Below are 27,461 nucleotides of genomic sequence, written 5' to 3'. Positions count from 1 at the left end.
ATGCTCAAAGGGACATGGCAGCTCCCAGGGGTGGACATGTAGAGGCCCAGGAGCTGTCCAGACCCAGAGCTCTGCCCAGGTCTGGCCTCTCTGCCTTACTCCGGCCACTGCAGCTCCAGCGGCTCTAGGTGTTATGGCAGCCCTGGTCCAGTGTCTGTTGGGGACACTGCAGGAATCACCCTGGTGTCCAGCTGCTCTCCCACCCTCTCCCCAATTTCCCACAGCCTCTCTGCCTGCCTGCCTTCTCCTGCTCAGCCCCATGGGAGGATCCTCCCCTCTCAGCAGGTTCCACAGCCCCCCAACCCCCAGCCAGCATCTGGTCATGTGTTTGGTCACTTGTGTCCCCCACAGCACATTCATCATCGAGAAGCAGCCCCCTCAGGTCCTGAAGACCCAGACCAAGTTCGCAGCCACCGTGCGCCTGCTGGTGGGTGGGAAGCTGAATGTGCACATGAACCCCCCGCAGGTGAAGGCCACCATCATCAGTGAGCAGCAGGCTAAGTCCCTGCTCAAGAACGAGAACACCCGCAAGTGAGTGCACTGCAGGGTCCCTCCTTGGTGCTTGCCTCTGTCCTTGATAATGAAGATCTTAATTCTGCCTTGGTGTCCACCCCCCTTGCTCCCCTCTTGTTCTCTGGACCCAAGAGTAAATATCGAGGTTCCTTTATAAAGATAGTGTAATCTCAGCTGGGCACGGCAGTGCACACCTTTAGTCCCAGCACTTGGGAGGCAGAGGCAGGTGGATCTCTGTGGTTTTGAGTTCTAGGCCAGCTGGGGCTACAGGGAGACCCTGTCTCAAAAAGACCAAAAAATAAAGAAAATAAAAATAAAAGATAATATCACGTCATTTGGTAGGAATATATTCAAGAAAATCCTTTCTATGCCTCATTCAGTAGCTAGCATCTCCTCGCAGTGGCAGGTGTTATTAGCAGCCCCCTTTCTTTCCCTGCCTCACTGTGCTCCACCCCTGTCTTCTGTGCCCCGGGGGGATCTGCAGCTCATCTCTGTCTGATTTTCAGTGATTACAGTGGCGAGATCCTGAACAACTGCTGCGTTATGGAGTACCACCAGGCCACCGGCACCCTCAGTGCCCACTTCAGAAACATGGTGAGGATGGGGGACAGGTAGAGTGACTCTTCCCTCCGTGTGTCAGGCTTCACCATCTCATACCCCTCCTTTGCAGTCCCTGAAACGAATTAAGAGATCTGACCGCCGTGGCGCAGAGTCTGTGACAGAAGAAAAATTCACAATCCTGTTCGACTCACAGTTCAGTGTTGGTGGAAATGAGCTGGTCTTTCAAGTTAAGGTAAAGCTCTCTCATGGTCATTGTGTTGTTTGTGTGTGTGCAATATGTGTGTGGGCAATATGTATACACTGCATTCAGTATATATACACAGTATGTACAGTGTGTATACCATATGTATACAGTGTATGTACCCAGTGTATGTGCAGTGTGCGTATAGTATACATACAGTGTACCCAGTGTGTTTGTAATGTGTGTATAAAATGCATACGGTGTGTGTGCAGTATATTTATAGTATGCATACGGTGGATGCAATATGTATAGTATATATACTATATGTGGGCCCAGTGTGTGTACATAGTATGTGCAATGTAGGTGTAAAGTATATATATGGTGTGCGCAGTGGGTGTATATACAGTGGATCTTTGCATGCTGTTTATATTCCAAACGAGTTTGATCACATGATACCTTACTTTTGACTGTCAATGAGTGGAAAATAGAGAGACTCCATCCTTAGGACTGTTGTCAATTCCTCTTTAAGACATAAACTGCAACAAACTGGAATAACTGGAAAGCTCCCTGAAAAATGAACCATGGGAAACCACTCAGTGTGAACTTGAGAAATGGTTAGAGTTTTTGTGAGTGTGTGGTTTTGTTTGTTGGGTTTCTTTTTTGAAAATATTTTATTATTTTTATTATTTTATGTGTATGAGTGTATTGCCTGCATGCATGTACATACACCCATGTCATGTAATGCCGGTGGAGGTTAGAAGAGAGTGTTGGACTCCCTAGAACTGGAGTTACAGATGATTGTTAGCTGCCATGTGGGTGCTGGGAACCGAATCCAGGTCCTCTGTAAGAACTGCCAGTGCTCTTAACCACTGAGTCATCTCTCTAGACCCTGGGTTTCTTTTTATGAGACAAGGTCTCACCATGTAACCCAGGCTAGCCTTGAGATTGAAGTCTTCCTGCCTCAGTGTCCCCAGTGCTAGGATTACAGGTGTTACAATATTTTAAACATTTCTTCCTGACACATTTTCTAGAAACTCCTCTCTTCTCTCTTGTTTTCCATGTGATTGTGAAAAAGTTGCTTCATTCTTCAGAATATCTAAGCAAGATCACCCTTAAAATACCTAAATTTTCAACTGGGTACTGTTATACACACTTGTAATCTTAGTCATTGGAGGCAGGAATCAAGAGTTTGAGACCAAAGTTGGGCATGGTGGTGCATTCCTGTGATCCCAGCCCTTGAGAAGAAATGGAAGCAGGAGGATCAGAAGTTCAAGGCTAGCCTCAGCTTTATAGGGAGATTGAGGCCAGTGTGTGCTGCATAAGACCTTGAGACCACCCTGGGCTACATAATGATTTCAAGGTCAACCCAGGACACAAAGTGATATCCTTTTCCAAAAAGGAAAAATTAGATAGGTAGGTAGGTAGATAGATGGATGATGATAGATAGATAGATAGATAGATAGATAGATAGATAGATGATAGATAGATAGATGATTGATAGATAGATAGATGATTGATTGATAGATAGAGATTGATAGATGATAAATAGATAGATACATGATAGATAGATTGATAGATAGATAGATAGATTGATAGATAGATGATAGATAGATGATAGTAGATAGATAAGATAGATAGATAGATAGATAGATGATGATAGATAGACGATAGATAGATAGATAGATAGATAGATAGATAGATAGATAGATAGATAGATATCTAAGTCCTTTATGATTGTGCTAGTGTGAAATATCCTATTATTGCTGGAGCCATTCCCGTTCTTTGAGAGTATCACTTACTGAAACTTGAACAAAAATGTGATATGGACCTGGAGAGATGGCTCAGTGGTTAAAAGCAGTGGCTCCTCTCTCAGAGGACCTGGGCTTGGTTCCTAGCATCCACATGGTGGCTAATAACTGTCCTTAACTTCAGCTCTAGGGGATCCCATGCCCTCTTCTGGTGTCTGCAGGCATTACATGCACATAGTGTACATACATACATGCAGGCAAAACACTCATACACATAAAATAAAAATAAGTAAACCATGATAATCAGGAAAACAGAAAGGAAGGGGAAGCACTTGAAGATGTGGGTGCTCAATTCTTCTCTGTCTTGTAGACCCTGTCCCTCCCGGTGGTGGTGATTGTTCATGGCAGCCAGGACAACAATGCGACGGCCACAGTCCTCTGGGACAATGCTTTTGCAGAACCTGTGAGTGGATTTCTCAGCCTGTGGGTCTCCATATCTCAAGACTGGTGTCATGAATCTCTTGTGTTTTCTCTCTCTCTCTCTCTCTCTCTCTCTCTCTCTCTCTCTCTCTCTCTCTCTCTGCTTAGAGAATGTCATTTTCTTTAGTGGGAGGCAGGCAGAATAAAAAATGTAGAAAGAGGAAGGGCTTGATGTCAGCCAGGTTTGAATTTCAGGCTTTACCATCACCCATGGTGACTGTGGGAAGTTCACTTGCCCTCTCTGAGCTTGAGTTTCTAGTCAGTGCCTGCTACACAGGCAGAATGGGGCTCCATGGCATCATCACAAGACTAAGCTCAGTAACACAGAAAACTACACACAGAAGATGCTTTGGTATGTGTTTGACTCCTCAGGGGAGTCCTGAATGATTTACAGACCCCTAGTCTCTTTCTAGAGTTTACTTTCACCTCAAAGTTGCCTCATGTCATCTACCAGTAGACAAGGATTGTATTCAATGTGCTTTCCAGGTCGCTCCTGAAGAATGAGGTGCTCCAAAGGAAGCCTTCATTTGTGGGCTTGTGCACCCAAATAAAACCAGAATGACATTAGCATACTACTCACCACACACTTCCCTTTCCTTCCTTCCTTCTTTCTTTCTTCCTTTTTCTTTCTTTCTTTTTTTTTTTAAACATGGCCTTATGTGTCCCAGGACAGCCTTGAAATCACTGCATAGCTTTGAACTTCTGATCCTCCTGCCTTCGCCTCCCAAGTGCTGGGATTACAGGTGTGTGTCACAACACTCGTTTATGAAGTACCAGGGATGGAACCCAGGGCTTCATGCATGCTAGGCTAGCACCCTACCACCTCGAGCTCATGATGACCCTTTTTGAAACATTTCCATGGGCAGAGATCTGTGCTGTATCTTTCCTATAAGTTAGTTCATAAAAGCATGCTACAAGGACAACTGTCATTTGATATATCAAAGTTTGTCTTTCTCTAGCATCTAAAGAGTCTTAGCTGTCCTCTTTAGAGGACAATGCTTCATTGCAAAGGCAAGATTTTTATGAGATTCTACCCTGTGTGTGCTGCAAAACCTGAGTTTAGACCCTTTTAAAAATATTTATCATTTTTATTATTATTTTTTATGTGTATTGCCTGAATGTATGTAAATGAACCTGTACCATGCAGTGCACTCAGAGAACAGAAAGAGGGCATCAGATTCCCTGGAACTCGAGTTACAGATGGTTGTTAGCCACCATGTAGGTGCTAGGATTGGAACCGGGTCCTCTGCAAGAGCAGCCAGTCCTCTTAACTGCTGAGCCATCTCTCTTCCACCTAGACTCTTTTTTTAAATGTCTCCCTATATTGTCTTCGTACAGACAATATAGGATCAGATTGCCTCATCTTCATCCCTCCCAATTACAGATCAATTTCTGACCTTGACATGTGTGATCAGTAGGGTAGCTTGTCCAGTGATAAGCTTTTTTCACATTTTCAGTTATGCTAATGACTATGGTATATTGAATGTTATTTGAAAATAAATACTAGAGAGATGGCTCAGCAGTTAAGAGCATTAGCTGCTCTTGCAGAAGACCTGGGTTTGATTCCCAGCACCCACATGCTAGCTGACAACTGTCCAGTTCCAGGGGATCTGATGCCTTCTTCCAATCTCCTCAGGCACTGCAGGACACAGGTGCACCTACCTACATGCAGGCAATACACTCATACACATAAAATAAAAATAATAGATAAAATATTTATTAAAAGAAAAATTCTCAAAAAAGACCCCCAAAATTATTTTTTTAATCTGTTTTGAGAGGGTCTTCCTGTAGCCCCAGCTGGCCTAGAAGAAAAAATATTTTTATTTTTTTAAATATTTTTTAAAATATTTTTATTTATTATTTTTATTTTGTGTGTATGAGTGTATCACCTGCGTGTATGTGAGTGCACCCGTGTCATGCAATTCCATGGAAGTCAGAAGAGGGCTTCGGATTCCCCTGGAACTGGAGTTAAGGATGGTTCGTAGCTGCCATGTGGATGCTGGGAATCCTGCCCAGGTCCTCTGCAAGAGTAGTCAATGCTCTTAACCTCTGAGCCATCTCTCCAGCCCCGAAAAATTATTTTTAAAATGGTCTTTGTGGTTCTGGGGCTTGAATCCAGGGTTTAGCATATGCTAGGAAAGCTTTTCCATTTCTGATTTTGATTTTGAGTTTTTAGTAAAGGGCTGGAGAGATGGCTCAGCAGTTAAGAACACTGGCTGTTCTTACAGAAGACCCGGGTTCGAATCCCAGCACCCACATGGCAGCTAACAACTGTCCGTAACTCCAGTTCCAGGGGATCCAACAGCCTCTTCTGTCCTCCGCAGGCATTGCACAATACGAGTGCACTTACCTACAGGCAGGCAATACACTCATACACATAAAAAAAAATTAAAATATTCTTCTTTAAAAAAAAAGGAAAAATAAGGGGTTGGAGAGATTGCTCAGTGATTAAGAACACCTGATGTTCTTGCAGAGGACCCCAGGTTTGATTCCCAGCACCCACATGGTAGCTAACAATGTCCATAACTCCAGTTCCAGAGAATCTGACACACTCTCCTGACCTCCGGGAGTCAGAGGCAAGAGGATCTCTGTGAAGGCCAGACTATTCTACATAATGAGTTCCAGGCCAGCTGAGGCTTCAGGGAGACCCTGTCTCAAAAAAAGACCAAAAAAAAAGAAAAAGAAAATAAACGCAAGAGACCAGGGAGATGGTTCAGGATGGTGGAAGGAGAGGACTGACTCCTAAAAGTTGTCCTCTGACCTCCACATGTATCCTGTGGAGGCATGCATGCTGTGGCATGCGTGCACACAGGCACATATACATACATATTCAAATAAGTAAATACAGTAAAAAAAAATTTTAAATACAGGAAGCCAGAAGAGCATGGTGGTACACTTAATCCCAGTACTTGGGGAGGCAGAGACAGGAGAATCCCTGGAGTGTACTGACCTTCTAGTCTTGCTGAGTCAGTGAGCTCTAAATGCAGAGACAGACACTGTCTCAGAAAATGAAGTGGAGAAGCAATTAAGGAGGACACCCAACATCAGCCTCTGATTCTGCATATACAGGCACACTCACAGAAGAACATGTACACACATACAATAAAATACATTCTATTGGGAATTTATTCTACATGGATATTGCATATGTATCAAATAACAAGTACAGTATGACAGTCATGTTTGTCGTAGCTGAAAATTGAGGGTTGATACATAGATGCCCATCGATGGAGCACTGGCAAAATATATTATTGTTCTCTATTGTAGAATATTTAGCAACCATAAAAGAAAGTGAAGAATTAGCCGGGCATGGTGGTACATTCCTTGCTCTTTCAGCACCTGAGCTAAGGCAGGAGGATAGTGAGTTCAAGGCCAGCCTGGATACATAGCAAGACCTTCTCTCCAAGAAGGAGGAGGAAGAAGCTGGATAGATGGCTGAGGGTTAAGAGCACTAGCTGCTCTTGCAGAGGACCTGGGTTTGATTCCCAGCACCCACATGGCAGCTAACAACCATCCATAACTATAGTTCTAAGGAAATGATGCTCTCTTCTGGCCTCAACAGGCATTGCATGCATGTGGTGCACAGACATACATGCAAGCAAAACATTCATACATATAAAATAAATCTTTTTTTAAATTTTACTATTTTTATTTTATGTGTATGTATGTATTGCCTGCATGTAAGTAAGTGCACCCATGTCGTGCAATGCCCGTGGAGATCAGAAGAGGCTGTTGGATCCCTTGGGACTGGAGTTACGGAGAGTTGTTAACTGCCATGTGTGTGCTAGGATTCGCTGACCCATCTCTCCAGCCCCCATAAATCGTTTTTTTAATTATTTTATTTATTATTTTTATTTTATGTGTATGAGTATATTACCTGCATGCATGTGAGTGCACCCATGTCATGCAGTGCCACGGAAGTCAGAAGAGGGCTTCGGATTCCCCCAGAACTGGAGTTAAGGACGGCTCGTAGCTGCCATGTGGGTTCTGGGAATCAAACCCGGGTCCTCTGCAAGAGCAGTCAGTGCTCTTAACCACTGACCCATCTCTCCAGCCCCAAATCTTTTTTTTAAAGGGAGGAAGGGAAAGGGAAAAAGGAAGAATTCCTTTTTAATTTTTAATGACACAAAAATTGTACGTATTTATGTGTTTTGATCAATATATACATTGTATAATGATCTGATCAGGGTAATTAGTATATTTACATATTATACATATTATTATAGTATATTTATATTTATAATTCCTTTGTGATAAGAACACTGAAGTTCCGCTGACCAGGTGTAGTAACTCATGCCTGAAATCCCAGCACTTGGGAGGTAGAGGCAATCCAGTATTAATAATGACTTCAAGGCCAGCCTGTGCTACATGAGACCCTGTCTTGTAAAAACTTAAAAAAAAAAAAAAAAGGCGGACCGGAGAAGTGAAGTAGCTCAGTAAAGTGCTTACCATGCAAACACAAGGACCTGAGTTCAAGCCCCAGAACCTGTGTAAAAAGCTGAGCATGTAGTGAGGCAGCTCAGGAGGTAAAGCCTCCTGCTGCCAAACCAGACAACCTGAGTTCAAGCCCCAGAACCCACATGTGGAAAGAGAGAACCTCTTCCTGCAAGTTGACTTTTGATCTCTGCATGTTCACTGTGGCATGCCCCTGCCAAAAAAAATAATAAAAAGGAGTTTTAAAGAAAAAGCTAAACATGGAAGTACATGCCTGTCATCCCAGCACAGAGGAGGCGGAGACAGGTGAACACCCAGGACTCACTGGCCAGCCAGTCTAGCCTATTAAATCCCAGGACCCAATGGGAGACTCTGTCTCAAAAAATAAGATGGTATCCAACAAGATGGCTCAGCAGATAAAAGCACTTTGTTGCACAAGTCTGGTGACCTAAGTTCAATACCCAGAACCCATGATAGAAGGAGAAAATCAGCTACCCAAAGTTTCCCTCTGACCTCCACACACACACACTCATATACACACACAATAACAACAACAACAATACTTTTTTTTTTTTGGTCTTTTTGAGGCAGGGTCTTCCTATAGCCCCAGCTGTCCTGGAACTTACTATGTAGACCAGGCTGGCCTTGAACTCACAGAGATCCCACTGCCTCCCCAAGTTCTGGGATTAAAGGTGTGCGCTACCACGCCTGGTTCTCAATAATACTTTTTTTTTTTTTTTTTGGTCTTTTTGAGACAGGGTCTCCCAGGCCCCAGCTGTCCTGGAACTCACTATGTAGACCAGGCTGGCCTTGAACTCAACAGAGATCCACCTGCCTCCCGAGTGCTGGGATTAAAGGCATGCACCACCACGCCCAGCTCAATAATGCTTTTTTAAAAAATAAGTAGATGGCTCTTGATGAGTGACACCTGAGATTGACCTCTGGCTTCCACTCACATGTACAATAAAAACACACACAGTGAGTGAGTGAGAGAGGAGAAGAGAAGAAAAAAGAAAGGAAGAGGAAGGGATGGAGGGGAGGAGAAGAGAAGGGAGAGGAGAAGGGAGGAGAGTCCCCTCTTTTAGCTATCTGGAAACAATAAAATGTTACCAGCTGTACTCACTCTACTGTGCGATCGATCACCAGACCGCATCCCTCCTGTCTAGTTGAACCTTTGTACCCATTGACCAGCTGGCTGAATGGAATGAGAAGCAATTTATTAAATGTTCTTAGTCTAACCTGTTTCTCAATAAAGTTGCCAACTAGAAAATTTCCACTCTACCATGCCAAGTTGCTTCACTTTGAGCTAGAGCTCTTGGCAGAGGATGTCAGGGGTAAGTATAGCACTTGTGTACATGTATCTCTGTGACCATTCTCCCCACATATACCTAGCCTGGAAACTAGTCTTGTCTGGATAGTCTCATGTAGCCCAGGCTGACCTCAAACTCTCTGTAGCAGAGAATGGCCTTGAGTTCCTGATCCTCTCTCCCATCTCCACCTCATGAGTGCTGAGATTACAGGCATGTTCCACCGCCTGGCAATGTTTTTAATGTCTAAACTTCCAAAGATTGTATACCATAAGAGCCAAAACTTGGTGGAATTTTTTTTGACGGTATTAAAACCAGGAATCAGACTGCAGGGTCAGCAGCTCACAGGCCAGCATACCAATCAATGAGGTGGCCTCTATTTGTGTTGTATATGAACACGTATAAAAAATGGGACCTTGTGTGTCTCTGTGCACCCAAGAAAGTCTGAATATCTCAGGTTTGGCAGGACAGATGTTTATAACTACTTCCAGCCATCATTGTTTTTCTTTGGTGGCTTGAGGGAATCAGTCACGAAACTGTTTTCTCATAAGATTCTGGCTTTCCTCCCTCTCAGGGCAGGGTGCCATTTGCCGTGCCTGACAAAGTGCTGTGGCCGCAGCTGTGTGAAGCGCTTAACATGAAATTCAAGGCCGAAGTGCAGAGCAACCGGGGCCTGACCAAGGAGAACCTTGTGTTCCTGGCACAGAAACTGTTCAACAGCAATAGCACCCACCTCGAGGACTACAACAACATGTCCGTGTCCTGGTCCCAGTTCAACAGGGTGAGCAACCAGCCTCCAGCTGCTGTTAATCCAGTCCTTCCAAACTGTTTGCCTTCTGGAGTTTCCCTGCCCTGGGCCCCTGTTCTTCACAGTTCTAATAAAATGTACCCAAGCTAATAGAAGCATCTAAGTAGATGGACAGCTTGAGGGTTAGCCAGGTCTCACGTAGAAAATCCCATCTTTTCCTGTTGTAAACAAGCTGGGCTTTGTGCATACAGTTAATGCATTTCCTCCTTCATAAAGGAAATGAAGCGAACGTGAGTCTAACTCCTTCCCTGGCTCTGTTCCACCAGCTCTGAATGCCAGCTTGGGGACCCTCCACCCCCCAAAAGAGGATATGGATGAAGGAAACATTTCCTCTGGCATTCAGAAAACCTTTGGTCATGTCAGATCTTTGATTTCAGTTAAACCTTTTTTTTTTCTTTAATATCCTTATCCCCAGTGCTTCAAGTGTTCTTGATTCAGAGAGCTCCTGGTCGCTGAGTCTTCTGAACAGTTCTGTGTTCACAAGATGCTGGTAGTCAGAGGAGCTGTGGTAGGGGAAGCAGCGGGTCTCAGTGGTCTCTCTTTGCCATTGCAACAAAGCCTCTGTCTCCCATAGAACCTGGCAACTGCATTTGGCTGGTAATTCATGGGAATGTCTGTGTGATGTCAGCATCTCTGTGGCTTTACAATGTGATCTAAATTAGGTCAGATCTACGAACCAGCCAGGCATATTGTTAAAATGCATGCTGTGATTCATAGTGGGTCCGAGGTGGGCCCGAAAAATGTACATTTCTCAGAATCTCCCAGGGGATATTGATGCTGCTTGTGATGGGCCACATGTCAGAAATAGCCAGGGGTGAGTCTATGGGATCCAGCTAAAGCTGTAACAGGGTCCCCTGGGGATTGGGACTAGTATGTGGCCATTTGCCTTTTTTCTTTTCCTTTATTCTGTCTTTTGGGTTGTAGGACCATTTGGTAAAAGACAGGCAGGGATATTTGTATGCTTCTCATACTGGGGATGTTTGTTTTCCATTCAGATTTTCCATTTAAAATGTATGGAAGCAGCCCATGCTGCCTGGCACATAAACAAAGCCAGGAACTGAATCTTTGCACTTTACTGAGAGAGCTGGCAATCTGGAAAGTCAGAGTGAAATCTGCCTTTCCCATCTTTTCTTCATTAGCATTGTCATAGAGATCTAGAACACAAGCAATAAATGGATCATTGTTCAGTTTTACCCTTCTGGCTAGGTGGGTCTTCAGAGTTCAGTCTTGCTCTGGCCAGGTGGTTCCTGCTCCTGACATTCCCATTTTCCTCCTTACCATCTCTTTGTGTGTCCTGCACACCTCCTGAGCCCACTGAATGATATCTAGATTTAAGGTTAACTCAGAACGAACCTACCTTTAGCAGTGTTAATGTGTGGATTCTTTCCTACAGGATAAAGTACTAACGTCATCTTACAATTTAGACTATGAAGTACCTTGCCATTTTGCAGTTAATAATCCATCTTTCACTCTGGCTTTCTTGTTGTATCTCCAACCAGGAGAATTTGCCAGGACGGAATTATACTTTCTGGCAGTGGTTTGATGGTGTGATGGAAGTGTTAAAAAAACATCTCAAGCCTCACTGGAATGATGGGTGAGAATGTTTTTTTATTTTTATTATATGTTGCCCAGGCTGGTCTTGAACCCCCGTCAAGCAATCCTGCAGCCTCAGCCTCCTGAGTAGCTGGGACTGTAGTCATCTATTCTTAGGTCAATACGAGAATGGGAAGGTTTTCTCTCTATTATTATGTCACCCTCTGCTTCTGTGCCTTTGACTCTGACTCTGTGATCCAGGGCCATCTTGGGTTTTGTGAACAAGCAACAGGCCCATGACCTACTCATTAACAAGCCAGACGGAACTTTCCTACTGAGGTTCAGCGATTCAGAAATCGGAGGCATCACCATTGCTTGGAAGTTTGACTCTCGTGAGTGCCCCTCCCTTTTTAAGACACATCTTGGCTAAAGTTTGCCTCTTGTGTCACAAAATTAACAGTTTATTGAGTATGTACTGTTTGTTGGGGCTGGTCCTAATTACAAGAATCACAGACATAACCTGTGATACAGCTGGTCAGAATGCAGCAGCCTGTGAGCAATCCTATTATGGGAAACGCAATTTCTAATTTTGGGAGACGTGAAAGTGCAGCCATCTAATACTGCGGCCGGCAGAGTCTCAGCCACTTCCCTTTTGAAATGTTTGCCTCATTGTTTCTCAGCCTGGAGCTTATTTCAGTGAGGAATTACATTGCCAGTGTGGAGTCTTCAGAGCAAAACTAACTTATTTCATTTTTCCCTTTTCCTAATTAGTATAAGCTATTGTCATTGACCATTCCCACCTGAGAACATTGCTTCTTTAGCCTGACTCTCGCAGTAAGAGGAGCTTTCTAGTTTGTTTTATAGTTTAAAGATTTTAATAACTTGTAGTAGCTCTTATACTATCTCCGGCAGTAGACATGCTTCCTAGCTCTCTTAAATATCTTTGTATAGGGAATTAGAGATTGGGGTCCATAAGAACTATTTCTTTTAAAGAGTGCTATTTGAACCTGACCCCACTGATATCATTAGAGCTCCAGGGAAGTGATGTGTACACTTACTTTTAAGTACTTTATCAGCCGGGTGTGGTGGCACACACCTGTAGTCCCAGCACTTGGGAGGCAGAGGCAGGCAGATCTCTGTGAGTTCAAGGCCAGCCTGGTCTACATAGTGAGTTCCAGGACAGCTGGGACTACAGGGAAACCCTGTTTCTACAAAGACCAAAAAAAAAAAAAAAAAAAGAAGTACTTTATCTACAGCCTGTGGCTATTTTTAAATGATCATTTCACTTGAAGTGACTTTAATGGGGAGTTTGAATACAGTCTGTATGGTATTTAAGATCTCATGTTCAGAAATCATGGTTAGAACGTGATTATTCTGTTTATTGATCTAGAGGAAAGAATGTTTTGGAATCTGATGCCTTTTACCACCAGAGACTTCTCCATCCGGTCCCTGGCTGACCGCTTGGGGGACTTGAGTTACCTTATATACGTGTTTCCTGATCGGCCAAAAGATGAAGTGTACTCCAAGTATTACACGCCCGTTCCCTGCGAGCCCACCACTGGTAACAATGTTCGCATTCTCATTGGATTCTCTCATGACTTTGGTTTTGGTTTTGTTTGGGTTTTTGTTTGTACATGTGTGTATGTGTGTGCATAGCTCTTTCTTGCATGAAACCCACACAGTTAGCAGTTAGCCACTGGTGTCATATCCAGAACAGATGCAAGCCATTTGCACGGTTCATCAGTGAAAATACATCTGTCACTAGTTCCCAATATCTTGGGGGGCGGGGGTTGTGTGTGTGTTTGGGGTTTCTTTTCAATTTTTTAAAATTTTATGTGTAGGAATGTTTTGCCTGCATGTATGTAAATGCACCATATGTGTGCAATACCTGCAGAGGCCAGAAGAGGGCACAAAATTCCCTGGAACTAGAGTTATAGATGGTTTTTAGTTGCCATGTGGGTGCTGGGAACTGAACTGGGGTCCCTGCAAGAGCAGCCAGTGCTCTTAACTGCTGAGCCATCTCTCAAGCGCCTGTGTTTGAGTGTTTGAAACAGAGGCTTGCCCAGGCTGACCTAGAACTCATTGGCCTCAAACTCACAACCCTCTTGCCTCAGCCACCTGCAGATTCTTTGGGGGCGGGTTGAGACAGTGTCTCCCTGTAGCCCCAACTAGCCTGGAACTTGCTACATAGACCAGGCTGGCCTCAATCTCACAGAGATCCTCCTACCTCTGCCTCCAGAGTGCTGGGATAAAGGCATTCACCACCACTCCCTGCTGCAGACTGCTTTTAACACAAGTCTTAAATCAAACAAAATTAGAAAAGTAAAATTCTTTTTTCAAAACATAGATGGTTTTATTGTTTTTCTTCACTTAGACATGTTTTTTTATTATTACTGATTTTTCAGGAAATGCATAAATGCATAAGAAAGAAAGCAGACATCGCACATCTCTCATCTAGAGGTTAGCCTCTAGACAGCTCAGGGCATCCCTTCATACCCTATAGGTGCTTGTTGTGAGCTTCTTGTATAGAGGCTGCAATCTAGTCAGAAAGAAGAGAAAAAGCAATAAGAGAATCAACAGATACACGTGTGTATTGAGCAATGGATGCTCTGAGAGAAACAAAGGAAATGGAGGGAGACGTGGCAGAGAGGAGGTGGGGGCATCTTTTCACCGAGCAGTCAGGGTGCTTTCTGAGGAAGTGACGTTTGAATAGATTTGAACAAAGTAAGGAAACTGGCCTTGTAAAGACCTGGAGAGAAAACATCCTAGGCCAGAGAACAAATTCAGCTTAGGTGGCTAAAAGCTCCCTAGGGCCGGGGAGGCTGCTGCAGCCAAGGAGGAGGCCAGTGGAGGAGCTGAGGTCAGGGTGAAAGGTGTGTACTTGGATTAAACCTACTGAATCTTTTTATGCCCGGATTTCACATACAGGCAGCGCTCCCACATACACACATGTACATAAGAGTATGTGCTAGGCAGAGCTACAGGTCAGTCAGTCATGCAGCACTATCTTAATGAGTGCACAGAGTCCATTATACGGAGATCTCACAATTCATTCCAGGTTAGTAGCTTAGACTCTTATGACTTATTCACATATTTGATTATGATAAATATTGAGATAACCTGGTACATGTATCTTGTTCAACTGTTTCTTTAGGATAAATTCTTAAAAGTAGAATAAGGTCAAAAGGCATAATCTTTGTTGTTTGTTTGTTTGTTTGTTTGAAACAGTCTCTCTATAGCCCCAGCTGGCCTGAACTTGCTATGTAGACCAGGCTGGCCTCAATCTCACAGAGACCCACCTGCCTCTGTCTCCCAAGTGCTGGGATTAAAGGCCTGGCTACTTCCTGAACTTTTTGACACATCTTTCCAGAATTGCCCTTCAGAAGGCCAGATTCATTTTCATGCTATTAGACATCTGTTTTTCTGCCTTCCTGCCAACCACAGAGCAGCCAGCTGTTCCACGTCTGCCAGTCTGACTGGCATAAAAATGGTATCATATAGTTCTTGCATTTCTCTCGTTCTAGGTAACATCAAGCATCTTTTCATATGCTGCTGACAACTGGGGTAATAAATAGTGTAGGGCTGGAGAGATGGCTCAGCAGTTAAGAGCACTAGCTGCTCTTACAGAGGACCTGGGTTCAATTCCCAGCACCCACATAATGGCAAATCATTTGTAACTTCAGTTTCGGGGGATCTGACACCCTCTTTTGACCTTCTCGGGCATCGCATGAGACAAGTGCACTTAAATACATGCAGGCAAAACACTCGTATACATTAAATAAATAATAAAATAAGCCAGGCATGGTGGCGCATGCCTTTAATCCCAGCACTCGGGAGGCAGAGGCAGGCGGATCTCTGTGAGTTTAAGGCCAGCCTGGTCTACACAGTGAGTTCCAGGACAGCAGGGGCTACAGGGAGACCCTGTCTCAAAAGGACCAAAAAAAAAAAGGACAGACATGGTGGCTCTCACTTGCAATCCCAGTGTTGAGGTGGTGGAGATGGGTGAGTCCCTAGGGTTTGCTAGCCAGCCAGCCTACTCTTCTAGTTTCAGGCCATTGAGAGACCCCCATCTCAGAATTTAAAAAGAGCCAGGTGTGGTGGTACACGCCTTTAATTCCAGCAATCAGGTCACAGAGGCAGGCAGATTTCTGTGAGATTGAGGCCAGCCTGGTCTACATAGTGAGTTCCAGGCCAACTGGGGCTACAAAACACCCTCCAAAATAAATAAATAAGGACAGTACATGCCTGAAAAATGACACCCAAGGTGTCTTCTGGCCTCCATGTGCACGAGAATACACATGTATATACACAAAATCATACGTGAACATATGTACACACACATACAGTGTTGGTTTTTTTTTTAGTCATTTTGAGGGTCCCCCTGTAGGCCCAGCTGGCCTGGAACTCACTGTGTAGACCAGGCTGGCCTTGAATGCACAGAGATCCACCTGACTCTGCCTCCCAAGTGCTGGGATTAAAGGTGTGCGCCACCACCCTTGGCTAGTTGTAGAACTTTTGTCTAGCATGTGTAATGTCCTAGGTTCAATTTCCAATACTGAATTTTTTCTTCTTTTCACAAATGGATGCCACTAACAGTTGACTTAAATGTGCATGGAAATAAATATCTATTGTCTGTGAATTAGGAAAGTTTTTAAAGCACCCTAGTCAACCTGGAAGATGACTGGATTTGCAGTTTTAGTGCTGGACTTCTCTACCAGGTCTGCCAGCAGACAGAAATGTTAAGTGCCATGTCACATCCCAAAATGAGATTAGCTTTGTCTTTGTTTGTTTGTTTGTTTGCTTGGTTGATTGATTGATTGATTGATTGATTGATTGATTGATTGATTGAGATAGGGTTTTCCTATAGCCCCAGCTGGCCTGGAACTTGCTATGTAGACCAGGCTGACCTTAATCTCACAGAGATCTGCCTGAGGGCTAGAATTAAACGTGCACCCCACCAGAGTACCAGGGCAAGTGGCTGCATCTTAATCCAAGGAAAGATGGGATTCTTGAGGAAGGTAGCATTTTATTTCATCTGAAAACTTTGGTTCTCACACTGTTCTTCCCTCAACAGCTAAAGCAGTTGACGGTTACGTGAAACCACAGATCAAGCAAGTGGTCCCTGAGTAAGTGTGTGAGGCCCAGCCCAGTGAGGTCTCCTGGTGCCTCTTTTTTCCCATTCATTTTCTTCCCTCAGTACCGGTCACTGCCCCCTGCTGAGCTCAGCATCCCTCATCCCTTGGAAAACCCAGCTTAGCCCTTGAGAAGGAACTGAGTTCCCTCATACTGTGGCCAGCACCCAAGGCTCCTCATTTGTAGCTTGATCCTCAGGAACCAACCTCCTATGTCCTGAAAAAAACATGAAGATGTCCCCCAAGCCCCTCCCCAAATCCATGCAGCTAAGTCTATGTTCTGCTTCCTTCCACAGGTTTGCTGGTGCATCCACAGATACTGGAGCCAGTGCCACCTACATGGACCAGGCCCCCTCCCCAGCAGTGTGTCCCCAGACTCACTACAACATGTACCCACAGAAGTAGGTCAAGCTCTTGGGGGATCCATGGGGAGGGACTGGGACTCTTGGCCTAAGGCTGTATATCCAGAGGGTTGGGGAAAGTAATATGGAGGTCCTCTGGGTCTGACCTCACCCAACCTAAGCCCAAGCTCTGGACTATGAAAGTAAGAGATACCACCAAAAGATATGAAAGTGTCAAGTGGCTGTAGGTAAATGGCATCTGCGCTGTGTGTAAGGACTGGGTGGGGGCTGTGTCTGCACCTCCAGTGTTGGGCAGCTTGGGTGGGCACTTATGTCTGAGTCTCTGAAGAATTAACCAGTCAAGGCCTCTCTTCCCTGCATTCAGATCAGGAGGTCGTTTCAAAGAGGCCTAGGCCTAAAGGGTAGCCTAGACCCCTCCCCTCCCTTCATCTGTTGTCTTTCCCTCCCAAGCCCCGACTCTGTCCTTGACACCGATGGGGACTTCGATCTAGAAGACACGATGGATGTGGCTCGGCGTGTGGAAGAGCTCTTGGGCCGGCCCATGGATGGTCAGTGGATCCCTCACGCACAGTCATGACCCAGCCTCCCCACTAGCAGCTTCGAGCTTCGTCATCCTCGCCGGAGAAATCTTCTTGTGGATGTTTTAATTCCATGAATCGCTTCTCTTTGGAAACAATACTCATAATGTGAAGTGTTAATACTAGTTGTGACTTTAGTGTTTCTGTGCATAGTGGCACCAGTGAAGGGAGTGTGTGTGAGTGTGAGTTTGCACGTTGTGTTTTTCCCACCCTTTGCTGTCTAGAGTCTAGCTGCAGCACTGGGGCCCAGAGGCTGGGCTTGTTTTTACCTTGTGCAAAAAGGCGGCAGATTCCATGAACCCTGGAACCTGGCCATGTGTCTTAAGGGTGGCTGAACTTTGACATATGACTATTCAAGTCAGAAAAGGACAAAGGGAGGAAAAAGCACCTCCTCTCTGGGGAGTCCTCAGCCCTCTCAGGCCGACCATAGTCCATGCGAGCTGTCAGGTCTCCGCCTGTCTTCTGAAATGTAGATGACTGCCTTTTGATAAAGAACACCAGTCCACCCTCTCATGTCCCCTGTCCCCTGTGCACATAGGGACGGGAAAGGGGGTACTATATAAAGACTGTTAGGGTAAGAGGGGGTCACAGGTTTTTGGATGGGTAGTGGCTTTTTCTATACTACTTAACCCATCTTACCATCGTCTCTTGTCCCCTGCCCCTTGCTCAATCTCTGTTTCTAGAATCTCCACTCGGTTCTTGTGCGTGTGCACACCTGGATGTGTTTGACAAAGTAGAGGGAAGGAATTCAGGCCACCTGGCTGAGAGCGCACAGGTGGTGCCCTCTGTGCTCTGCCAGAGGGGCACGTGTGCCCAGCCCTGACTCAAGGCCCTGGGTGTGGCCCGTCTGTGCCATCTTTTCTCGGTGCTGTGGCAAGGCTGTGCCCGCATCATTCGAGTCTTTCTAGAAGCTTGTGGATTAATGGCTTTCTGCAAATGTCCAATGGTGTTTTTGTTTCTAAATCAGGTCTTTTATGTTTTTTCCTTTGCACCCTAATTTGACATCAAATTTCTCTCTTCCTGCATCAGGCCCTGGGTCCTCCATACCCAGGCCACCTCTTTTTCCTTCACTGTCACACAGTGTTGAGGAAGACATAGCAGGAATATGACCAGCACCTGGGTTCAGCCTGCCAAGCCAGGAGCCACCACAGCAGGGTGCTGGGTGCTGGGTGCCGGGCATTGTGAGTTGGAGAAATGCAGTCAGCAGGTTTGCTGGGAAGCTGATGAACTGTAGAAACAAAGCAGAAAGCCTTAGCTTGATTTGGTTCCTCAGCTTCCTCTATGGTGTCACCAGAAGGAAGGGAGGGGCTGAGGCAGGCAGGTGGGGAGAGGGGCAGGCCAAGGGAGCTCATCCTCAGGCCTGCAGAGGCCAAAACAGGGACAGAAGCACACCCCAGAGAGGAGGGCCGGAAAACCTTATTTTTATACATGCAAGTAAATAAACATATTTTTTTTACAAAAATAACTTCTGAATTTATCAGTGTTTTGCTGTTAAAGGAAAATATTCCTGTGTAGTAAATTATTTATTGGAAAATGACTTTTTAAAAGCTGCTATTCGCCTTGGCTTGGTTTCATACACTGACTTTTCTATGTCTGGCAGTACCCTCGGTTTCAGGTGCAGGCTAGAGGAAGTGTTAGGTCCCTCCCTGCCCTCAGGATTTGACCCAAATTCCCACCCTGAGGGTAGGAGAAAGATGGAACTGCTGGGGGAATCCAGGCTTACAAGACTCCTCCCTGCCTGTCACTCAGTGGCCTGTTTGTCCCAATAACCCTGGCACAGGTGTGAACTTGACACACTTTCAGATTGGAGGTGGACATGTCCCCAGGGCCTAGAGAGGGCAGAGCGGCCTGGCACCCCCAGGGAATTCCAAGCTTACTCTGCAGTTGGGTTGGAGAAGAAGGTGGTAAAAAGTAGGGCTTGCTGAGCTACTCTGGGTTTTCCTGAGGCTGTGCCTGGAGATGGGAGAGGCTTTTGACTGGAAGGTGTGCTTGCTATCTGCATGCTGGAGTCTCTCTATGCCCTGCCCCTGCACTTAGAGAAGAGGTGAGGGCAAGTCTCCACTCGCCGCTCACCCACTCACAGACCCACACACAAGCCCTCAAAACCCTCAACTTGGGGTATGGTATGTGTGTGACTTTGTAGGGGTGGAGGGAGGCTCAAAGTAGAGATCTCTTACAATGCAAATATACTTTTTATAATTTTTCTTTTTAAGATTTTATTTCAGATACGTATTTTAGTGTCAAGGCAGATTAGTATATAGCCACCAAAAAAGTATTGTGTACAATTTGGGGCAGTCACAAAAGTATTGTGTACTTTATGTTATAATAAAGATGTCTTCTGAAAGACAGTGTCTCCAGCTGTTTTCCTTTCTATTACGTAGTAAGAGAGGGTGGCTCTTACAGAAGTTTCCAGTCGCCAGTGTGACCCCAAGATGAGCAACTAGTTGGGAGTGTATAGCCTGACAGGGTATGTCACCGGCTTGGATAGTTAATAGGGGCGCCTCTTACCTTCCTGCTGGGTAGCATTTGGAAAATTGGACCAGTAGCCGCTTCCAGCCTCCTCACACTTCCTGAAGGAAAGTGAGTCCTAATTCAGTGCATTCAGATGCGTCCCCTGAGCCCCACACTGTGTGAACAATCTGATGATGAACGGACGTTGGCTCCTACCACCCCAGAGGTATCCTAAGGTCATTGTGAAATACAAAAGAAGCCGGGTATGGTGGCACACCAGCTCTCCAGAGGCAAAGGCAGGCAGATCTCTGTGAGATGGAGGCCAGCTGGAGACCCTGTCACAACCACCCCTCCCCAAAATACAAAAGAACATGAAGGGCCATGGAGAACCTGAGCTTTCTCTCTCTCTCTCTCTCTCTCTCTCTCTCTCTCTCTCTCTCTCTCTCTCTCTCTCTCCCTCTCCCATCTCTATCTCTATCTCTGTACTGGGGTTTGAACCTAGGGCCTCAAGCATGCTAGGAAAGTACCCTGCTACCAAGCTATGTCCCCAAATGCCCAGCCCTTTTTCTTTTGAGATGAACTCTGGTTATCCTTGAACTCCCAGTCTTCCTAGCTCAGCCTCCAGAGGTTGTAGGCCTGCAATCAGAGGCAGGCCCAGTGTCTCAGACAACTCAAAGGATATACAGGCATTAAGGAAGAAGCATTCAGCCTGAGTGAACAGTGTAAGCTTAGAGGAAAACATAAGAGGGTTGGGACCAAGGCATTTTGTGTGATGTTCTGAAACAAGTGTACAGGAGCACCTCAGAAGACTTGGTACAGTACAGGCTGAGGCAACTACCCACCCCTGAGTTTTGAGTAAGTCTTGGGTGGAGCTCAACAATACACACTTCTCATAAATTATGCTGGTCCAGGGGCCATACTATGAAAAATGCTACATGGGGATGAGGCTACTGGAGAGCAGAGAAGGGCTGGGGGACCTCATGGGCCAGGCTGTCTGAACTTTGCCTGAGTAGCATGGTGAGGGATGTAATCCTAGCAAATTGGAACAACCAGATTTTCATTTTAAGAACATCTACTGCAAACTAGGTAGGATGGTACATGCCTGTAATCCCACACTTAGGGGTTGGAGGCCAGAGGATTGGAAGTTCAAGGTCATCCTTGGCTGCATAACAAGTGCAAGACTGGTCTGGACTACATGAAACCCTGTCTTAAAAAAAGACTACAGCCAGTTGTGGTGGCCTGTGCCTTTAATCCCAGCACTTGAGAGGCAGAGGCAGGCACATCTCTGTGAGTTCAAGGCCAGCCTGGCCTACACAGTTCCAGGTCAGCTGGGGCTATAGGGAGACCCTGTCTCAAGGCCAGAAAAAAGGAAAGAACAAAACACTACTTCAGCCCCAGTGTGTGTGGCTTGAAAGGAGCCAGAACAAGAGGTCAGGGGAAACTTCAGTAGTTCAAGCAAGAGGAGATGGTATCAACTGGGGACCCACAGCCCTGGCTCTGAAGTATAGTAATATCCTAGTAACTGACATTGAAGGATGGTTAAAACCTAGATTCTTTCCAAGTTTGTAGCTAGGAAATTGGTGACAAAGTTAGATGCTCCCCAAAGGGCCAGGGCTGTAGCTCAGTGGTAGAACATTTGCTTCTTGTTCAGAAGACTCTGGGTTTGATTGCCAGCACAGCAAAAGTGAAACAAAAAACTGTCTGAGATAGATACTCCTCTCGGAGGAAACAGGTGCCACAGAGAGGAACAGGTGGAGGATAAAGATCCAGAGTGCACATCTGGGTATGGGAGCATGGTTGAAAATGCTCATTGTGGGTTGGCACTGTAGCTCAGTTGGTAGAGCGCCTAGCATGCACAAAGTCCCAGGTTTGATTCCAGCACTCCATAAACCAGGTGTGGTGCACGCCTCTAATGCCAGAGCTTGGGAGGTGAAAGCAGGAGGCTCAGAAGTTTAAGGTCATCCTTAGCTATAGCTGGAGTTGGAGGCCAGCCTGGGATAGACAAGACCCTGTGTTCTGTACAGTCCAGAGAAGTGATCAGCAATAGCCGTATCTTCAGTTTGGGATGACTGGGTTTATTAAGTATATATAAAGTAAAAATAAAAGAAGAAATAGCAAGTAGCAGATAGCAACAGCAAATAGATAGGAAAACATCATCCAACCAGGAGTTTGCAGTGTCCAGTACCAATGGCTGGAGTAGCTTGATTGAAAGTAAACAAGGGCAAAGCATCAAATTGGCGGATGGAGCTTAATATCCAGCAGTATTGACTGGGCAAGGAGGCAGTCAAATGTTCCCAGTGAATCCTCTCCATCAGTGAGCTTTTGGCATCCTGTTCAAAACAGGCATCTTGACAGTATGGGATGAACAATTGTAGCCCCTCTGCTGGGAATGGTTCCTCCCTGTAACTGTTCTGGGAACGGCTCCTCCTCAGCTTCTCTCAAGGGCACAACATTTTCATTCTCTGTTTTGTTGTTCTTCCTTCTTTCCATTACAGAACTGGTGGCCAGCCTGACCCAGGATGGGGGTGGGGTTGGAGGACACAGCATGCATACACACATACATACAATGATAATGTTTTTTCATTACTAAATAATCCTTTCACAAAGATAATCTCAGTCCTCTGAATTCCACCGAACACATAAAGAAGAACTGCTATTGACTCTTCACAGACTTATCAAAAATGTAGGACCTTTTCCAGCTCATGCCATGAAACCCATATTATCTTAATTCCAAAACCAGAGCAAGACATCGTAAGACAACATGGCTCATGCATACAACATGGCTCGTGCATACAACATGGACATACTCAGCAAATGCTGGCAGACTGAGCTCATCAGCATATAAAGAGCTGTACTTTCACAAAGTCAGATTTATCCCAACAATGTCGGCTTAGCTTAGCATATGAAAATCTATTCATGTATCAATAGAATAAAAAATAAAAACTAAGAGGCTGGGGAGATGGCTCTATTGGTAAAATGCTTACTGAGAAAGCATAAAGGACCTGAGTTCAGATCCCCAGCACACACTAAAGAGCCAGGTGTGATGGCACATGCCTGTGATTCCAGTGTTGGAAAGGTAGAGACAGGATCCCTGGGACTACCTGGCCAGTTAGTCTAGTTCAATCCAATAGCTCCAGGTTCAGTGTGAGAACGTGTCTCAGAAATAATAATAATAATAGGTGCTGGAGAGATGTTTCCGCAGTTAAGAGTACTGGCTGCTCTTGCAGAGGACCAAGGTTCAGTTTCCAGCACCTACATGTCAGCAACAACTGTTTGTAACTCCAGTTCCAAGGTATCCAATGCCCTCTTCTGACCTCTGCAGGCATTGCATGACAGGAGCACTTGCATCCATGCAGGAAAAACACTACATATAAAATAAGAGTAATAAATAAAATGTTAAAATAATAAGTAGAATGCAATTGTCGAACAATACCTGACACTGACCTCAGCCTACCACACACACACACACACACACACACACACACACACACACACACACATACACACACACAAATAAATAAAATTGAGCCATTTTGGTGGTGCACAACTGTAATCCCAGAAGTCAGGAGACTGAGGCAAGAAAATGGAGCATTTCAGGCCAGCCTAGGCTATAATAAGACCCTATATCAAAAAAAAAAGGAGAGAGAAGGAAGGAAGGAAGGAAGGAAGGATAAAGAAAGGCCAGGTGTAATAACACACACCTTTAATCCCAGCTTTTGGGAGGCAATCAAGCGTATCTCTGTGAGACTGAGGCCAGCCTAGGCTACATAGTGAGTTCTAGGCCAGTTGGGGATACAGGGGAGACCCTGTCTCAAAAAGAAGTGAAAAAAATTGGTTCCCTACTTCCGCTATAATACTTACTGTAGCCAGATGTAGTATGAGTTGGTAATCTCAGCACTTGGGAGGCTGAGGCAGTATGGTTGCTAAATCACACTGGCCTGGGCTATATAGAAAGATCATACCTCAAAAACTGCTTATTTGGGGGCAGAAGGAAGTAAAGAAGGAAGGAAAGGAGGGAAGGAGGGAGGGAAGGAGAAAGGGAGAGGTATGGGAGGGAGGAAGGGAGGAAGGAAGGAAGGAAGGAAGGAAGGAAGGAAGGAAGGAAGGAAGGAGAAAGACTCAAAAGGGGAGATGGTGCATGCCTTTAGTCCCAGCACTAGGGAGGCAGAGGCAGGCGGATCTCAGTGAGTTTAAGGCCAAGCTGGTCTACACAGTGAGTTCCAGGACATCTGGGGATACAGGGAGACCCTGTCTCAAAAAGACCAATATATATATTTATCCATAGAACCATTTATCCACAAATGTTTATAACTATTATATATAATAGCATTAGAATGGGACCAATCCAAATACTCACAAACAGATGAATACATAAAATAGTCTATATCTATATATGGGAATATTACTCAGCAATAAAAAGAAGCATGGATATACAGTACTACAAGGAAGAACCTTGAAACCTTCCCATTAAGTAGAAGATATCAGATACATAAGACTACATATCAGCTGGGGGTGGCAGCACACACCTTTAATCAGAGCACTCAGAAGGCAGAGTCTGTGAGTTCAAGGCCAGCTTGATCTACATAGTGAGTTCCAGGCCAGGTGGGGCTACAGGGAGACCTTGACAAAAAACAAAACAAAAAAAAAACAAATAAAAAAAAAGAAGAAAGGAAGGAAGGAAGGAAGGAAGAAAAACTAAACATCACCTTTTTTTTTTTTGGTCTTTTTGAGACAGGGTCTCCCTGTAGCCCCAGCTGTCCTGGAACTCACTATGTAGACCAGGCTGGCCTTGGACTCACAGAGATCCGCCTGCCTAGTGCTGGGATTAAAGGTGTGTGCCACGATGCCTGGCTTTTTTTCTTTTTGAAGATTACATATAACCTTTATATGCGATACCCAGAAGTGGCAAATCTAGCAAGAGAGATTTCTGATTTCTTCAGGGCTGGGAAGAAATTGAAAGGTGATAGTGAACAGGTACAGTTTGCTTTAGAGGTGAAGACCAAGGTTCTAAAATTGGTTGTGGCCACGAGAGAGATGGCTCAGTAGTTAAAAGCACTGGTTGCTCAGTTCCTAGCATTCACATGGCAACTCACAACCATCCACAGCTTCAGTTGTAAGGGATTCAACCCTCTTCTGGCCTTTGAGGGCAACATGCACATGGTGCACATACATGCAGGTAAAACATACACATAAAATAAAAATAAATATAGGCCGGGCATGGTGGTGCATGCCTTTAGTCCCAGAACTCAGGAGGCAGAGGCAGGAGGATCTCTGTGAGTTCAAGGCCAGCCTAGTCTACATAGTGAGTTCCAGGACAGCTGGGGCTACAGAGAGATCTCAAAAAGACAAAAATAAATAAATAAATAAATAAATAAATAAATAAATAAATAAATAAATAAAAATAAATAAATAAATCTTTAAAATTGACTGTGGTGTTAGTTGCCTGTACCTGTGGATCTGTGGGACACATTGAATTACACACTAAATGGGTATATTTGGGTATTTTTATAGTGTGTGGATTATATCTAATAAATCAAATCTGTTACTAAAAAATTAGAATCGGGGACTGGAGAGATAAAATTAAAATATAATATAAAAGCAGATGTGGAAGTGTTAGCTAAGACAGTTGTTGTCCTATTGATCACCAAGGTTGATTGGTCTGATCTAGCTGGCGAAGCAGGTGTCTTCTTCCTTCCCCACAGTTCCACAAATGTCCCTTCTGATGCTGTGTGCTCCACTGTGTGCTCTGTGGGAGAAACTGACCTCCTCTCATAGAGGAGGACCATTCTTTGGTCAAGGGTGGACAAGTAGCTTTTTGTGGTTTTGTTTTGTCAATTAATTTTTAGTTTATGCATACAAGTGCTTTCCCTACATTTATGTAAGTGCACCCACGTCATGCAATGCCTGCAGAGACCAGAAGAGGGTGTTGGATCCCCTGGCATTGGAGTTAACAGTTGTTAGTGGCCATGTGGGTGCTGGGAACTGAACTCAGGTCTTCTGCAGCAAGTGGTCTTAACTGCTGAGCCATCTCCCCAGTCCCCTGGACAAGTAGTTTCATTCCCCTGCTACAACCTTTAGACACACTCAAATGAGGCAATCCACTTTTCAATGAATGAATGAATTAATGAATTAATTAATTAATGAGCAAATGCAAGTTCTCAGCAAGAAAAAAAGAACTAAAGTGAGTGGGGAAGCAAGCAGAAGAAAGCAGTTCTGTCTAGAGGCTCAATTGAAAAGAGAAGCAAGGTTCTGGAGGTAAGGCATTGAAGGCAGGGTTTGATGCTTTGAGGGTTTAAGTCAAGAGCACAGGCAGAGGGCTTCATACAGACCACAGGTCATCCCAAGGCATAGTTTTTCTACCTTAATAACAGGAGAACAAGAGCCTAACTCTTGTGAATGCCTTGCTCCAATTTACAAAATTACCTCCTGCTAGCCAGGTATGGTGGCGCAGGCCTGTAGTCCCAGCACTTGGGAGGCAGAGGCAGGTGGATCTCTGTGAGTTCAAGGTCAGCCTGGTCTACATAGTGAGTTCCAGGCCAGCTGGGGCTACAGGAAGACTCCGTCTCAAAAAGACCAAAAAAAAAAAAAAAATTACCACCTGTCATAAAGACTTGAGCAGTGAGTCATAGGGACTGGAGATGTAGCTCAGTTGGTCAGGTATTTGCCTTGCATGCATGAAGCCCTGAGTTTGATCCCTGATACTGCATAAACCAGGTGTGGTGGCCCACAGTTATAATCCCAGCACTCCAGAGTTGGTATCAAGAGTTCAAGGTTATTCTTGCCTACTAGAAAGTTCAAAGTCAGTCTGGCTACATAAAACCTTCCCTCAAAATAAGACAAAAAAAAGTAGGGCTAGAAAGATGACTTATTGATTAAGAGTGCTTTCTGCTCTTTCAGAGGACCCAACTTCAGTTCCCAACACCCACATCTGTTCACAACCACCTATAACTCCATCTCCAGGGGATCCAACACCCTTTTCTACCCACCACAGACACCCACACACAGCAAACATTCACAAACACAGACACAACATGCATACACATAAAGTAATAAAAATAAATCATATATATATTTTATTCAGGAGGTTTTATTTTTGTTTTTTTAATTATTTATTTGATAACCATATAATTAGAAGAAGCATTTCATTACAACAGCATTGACATAGTCAATACAATTTCCAGAGCTAAAATGCTTCTCTTTCAAAGCTGGCTGTAAATTTTTAAGTTTACAGTTGAATTATTACAGTTATACAATATTGTACTCAGTATAAACCCTATAAGACATAAAATTAAATGAGGCTTTAACCTTTAAAAAAGATCTCTATTTCATTATTAAAATACACAGTTTCATACAGAAACTTCATTTTTTGTTGT

General features: G+C 44.6%; 1 protein-coding gene across 1 annotated transcript in view; it reads left to right on the top strand.

Moving 5' to 3' along the window:
• Nucleotides 1-19,531, top strand: part of Stat5b (signal transducer and activator of transcription 5B) — an 86,777-nt gene extending 67,246 nt beyond the window's left edge. The window contains exons 9-19 of the mRNA XM_008835291.3: nucleotides 352-531; nucleotides 1,020-1,107; nucleotides 1,184-1,306; nucleotides 3,374-3,466; nucleotides 9,799-10,005; nucleotides 11,532-11,626; nucleotides 11,827-11,957; nucleotides 12,956-13,126; nucleotides 16,640-16,691; nucleotides 16,994-17,098; nucleotides 17,510-19,531. Of these exons, the coding sequence (XP_008833513.1) occupies nucleotides 352-531; nucleotides 1,020-1,107; nucleotides 1,184-1,306; nucleotides 3,374-3,466; nucleotides 9,799-10,005; nucleotides 11,532-11,626; nucleotides 11,827-11,957; nucleotides 12,956-13,126; nucleotides 16,640-16,691; nucleotides 16,994-17,098; nucleotides 17,510-17,636 (1,372 nt within the window). The 3' untranslated portion in view covers nucleotides 17,637-19,531. The remainder of the gene's footprint in view (nucleotides 1-351; nucleotides 532-1,019; nucleotides 1,108-1,183; nucleotides 1,307-3,373; nucleotides 3,467-9,798; nucleotides 10,006-11,531; nucleotides 11,627-11,826; nucleotides 11,958-12,955; nucleotides 13,127-16,639; nucleotides 16,692-16,993; nucleotides 17,099-17,509) is intronic.
• Nucleotides 19,532-27,461: the final 7,930 nt, after the last annotated feature.

This window comes from Nannospalax galili, unplaced genomic scaffold (assembly GCF_000622305.1).
Source record: "Nannospalax galili isolate Female #2095 unplaced genomic scaffold, S.galili_v1.0 scaffold137, whole genome shotgun sequence".
In the NCBI taxonomy this organism is placed as follows: Eukaryota; Metazoa; Chordata; class Mammalia; order Rodentia; family Spalacidae; genus Nannospalax; species Nannospalax galili.
The sequence above is the reverse complement of the archived record's forward strand: the minus strand, read 5'-3'. Positions and strand labels throughout refer to the sequence as shown.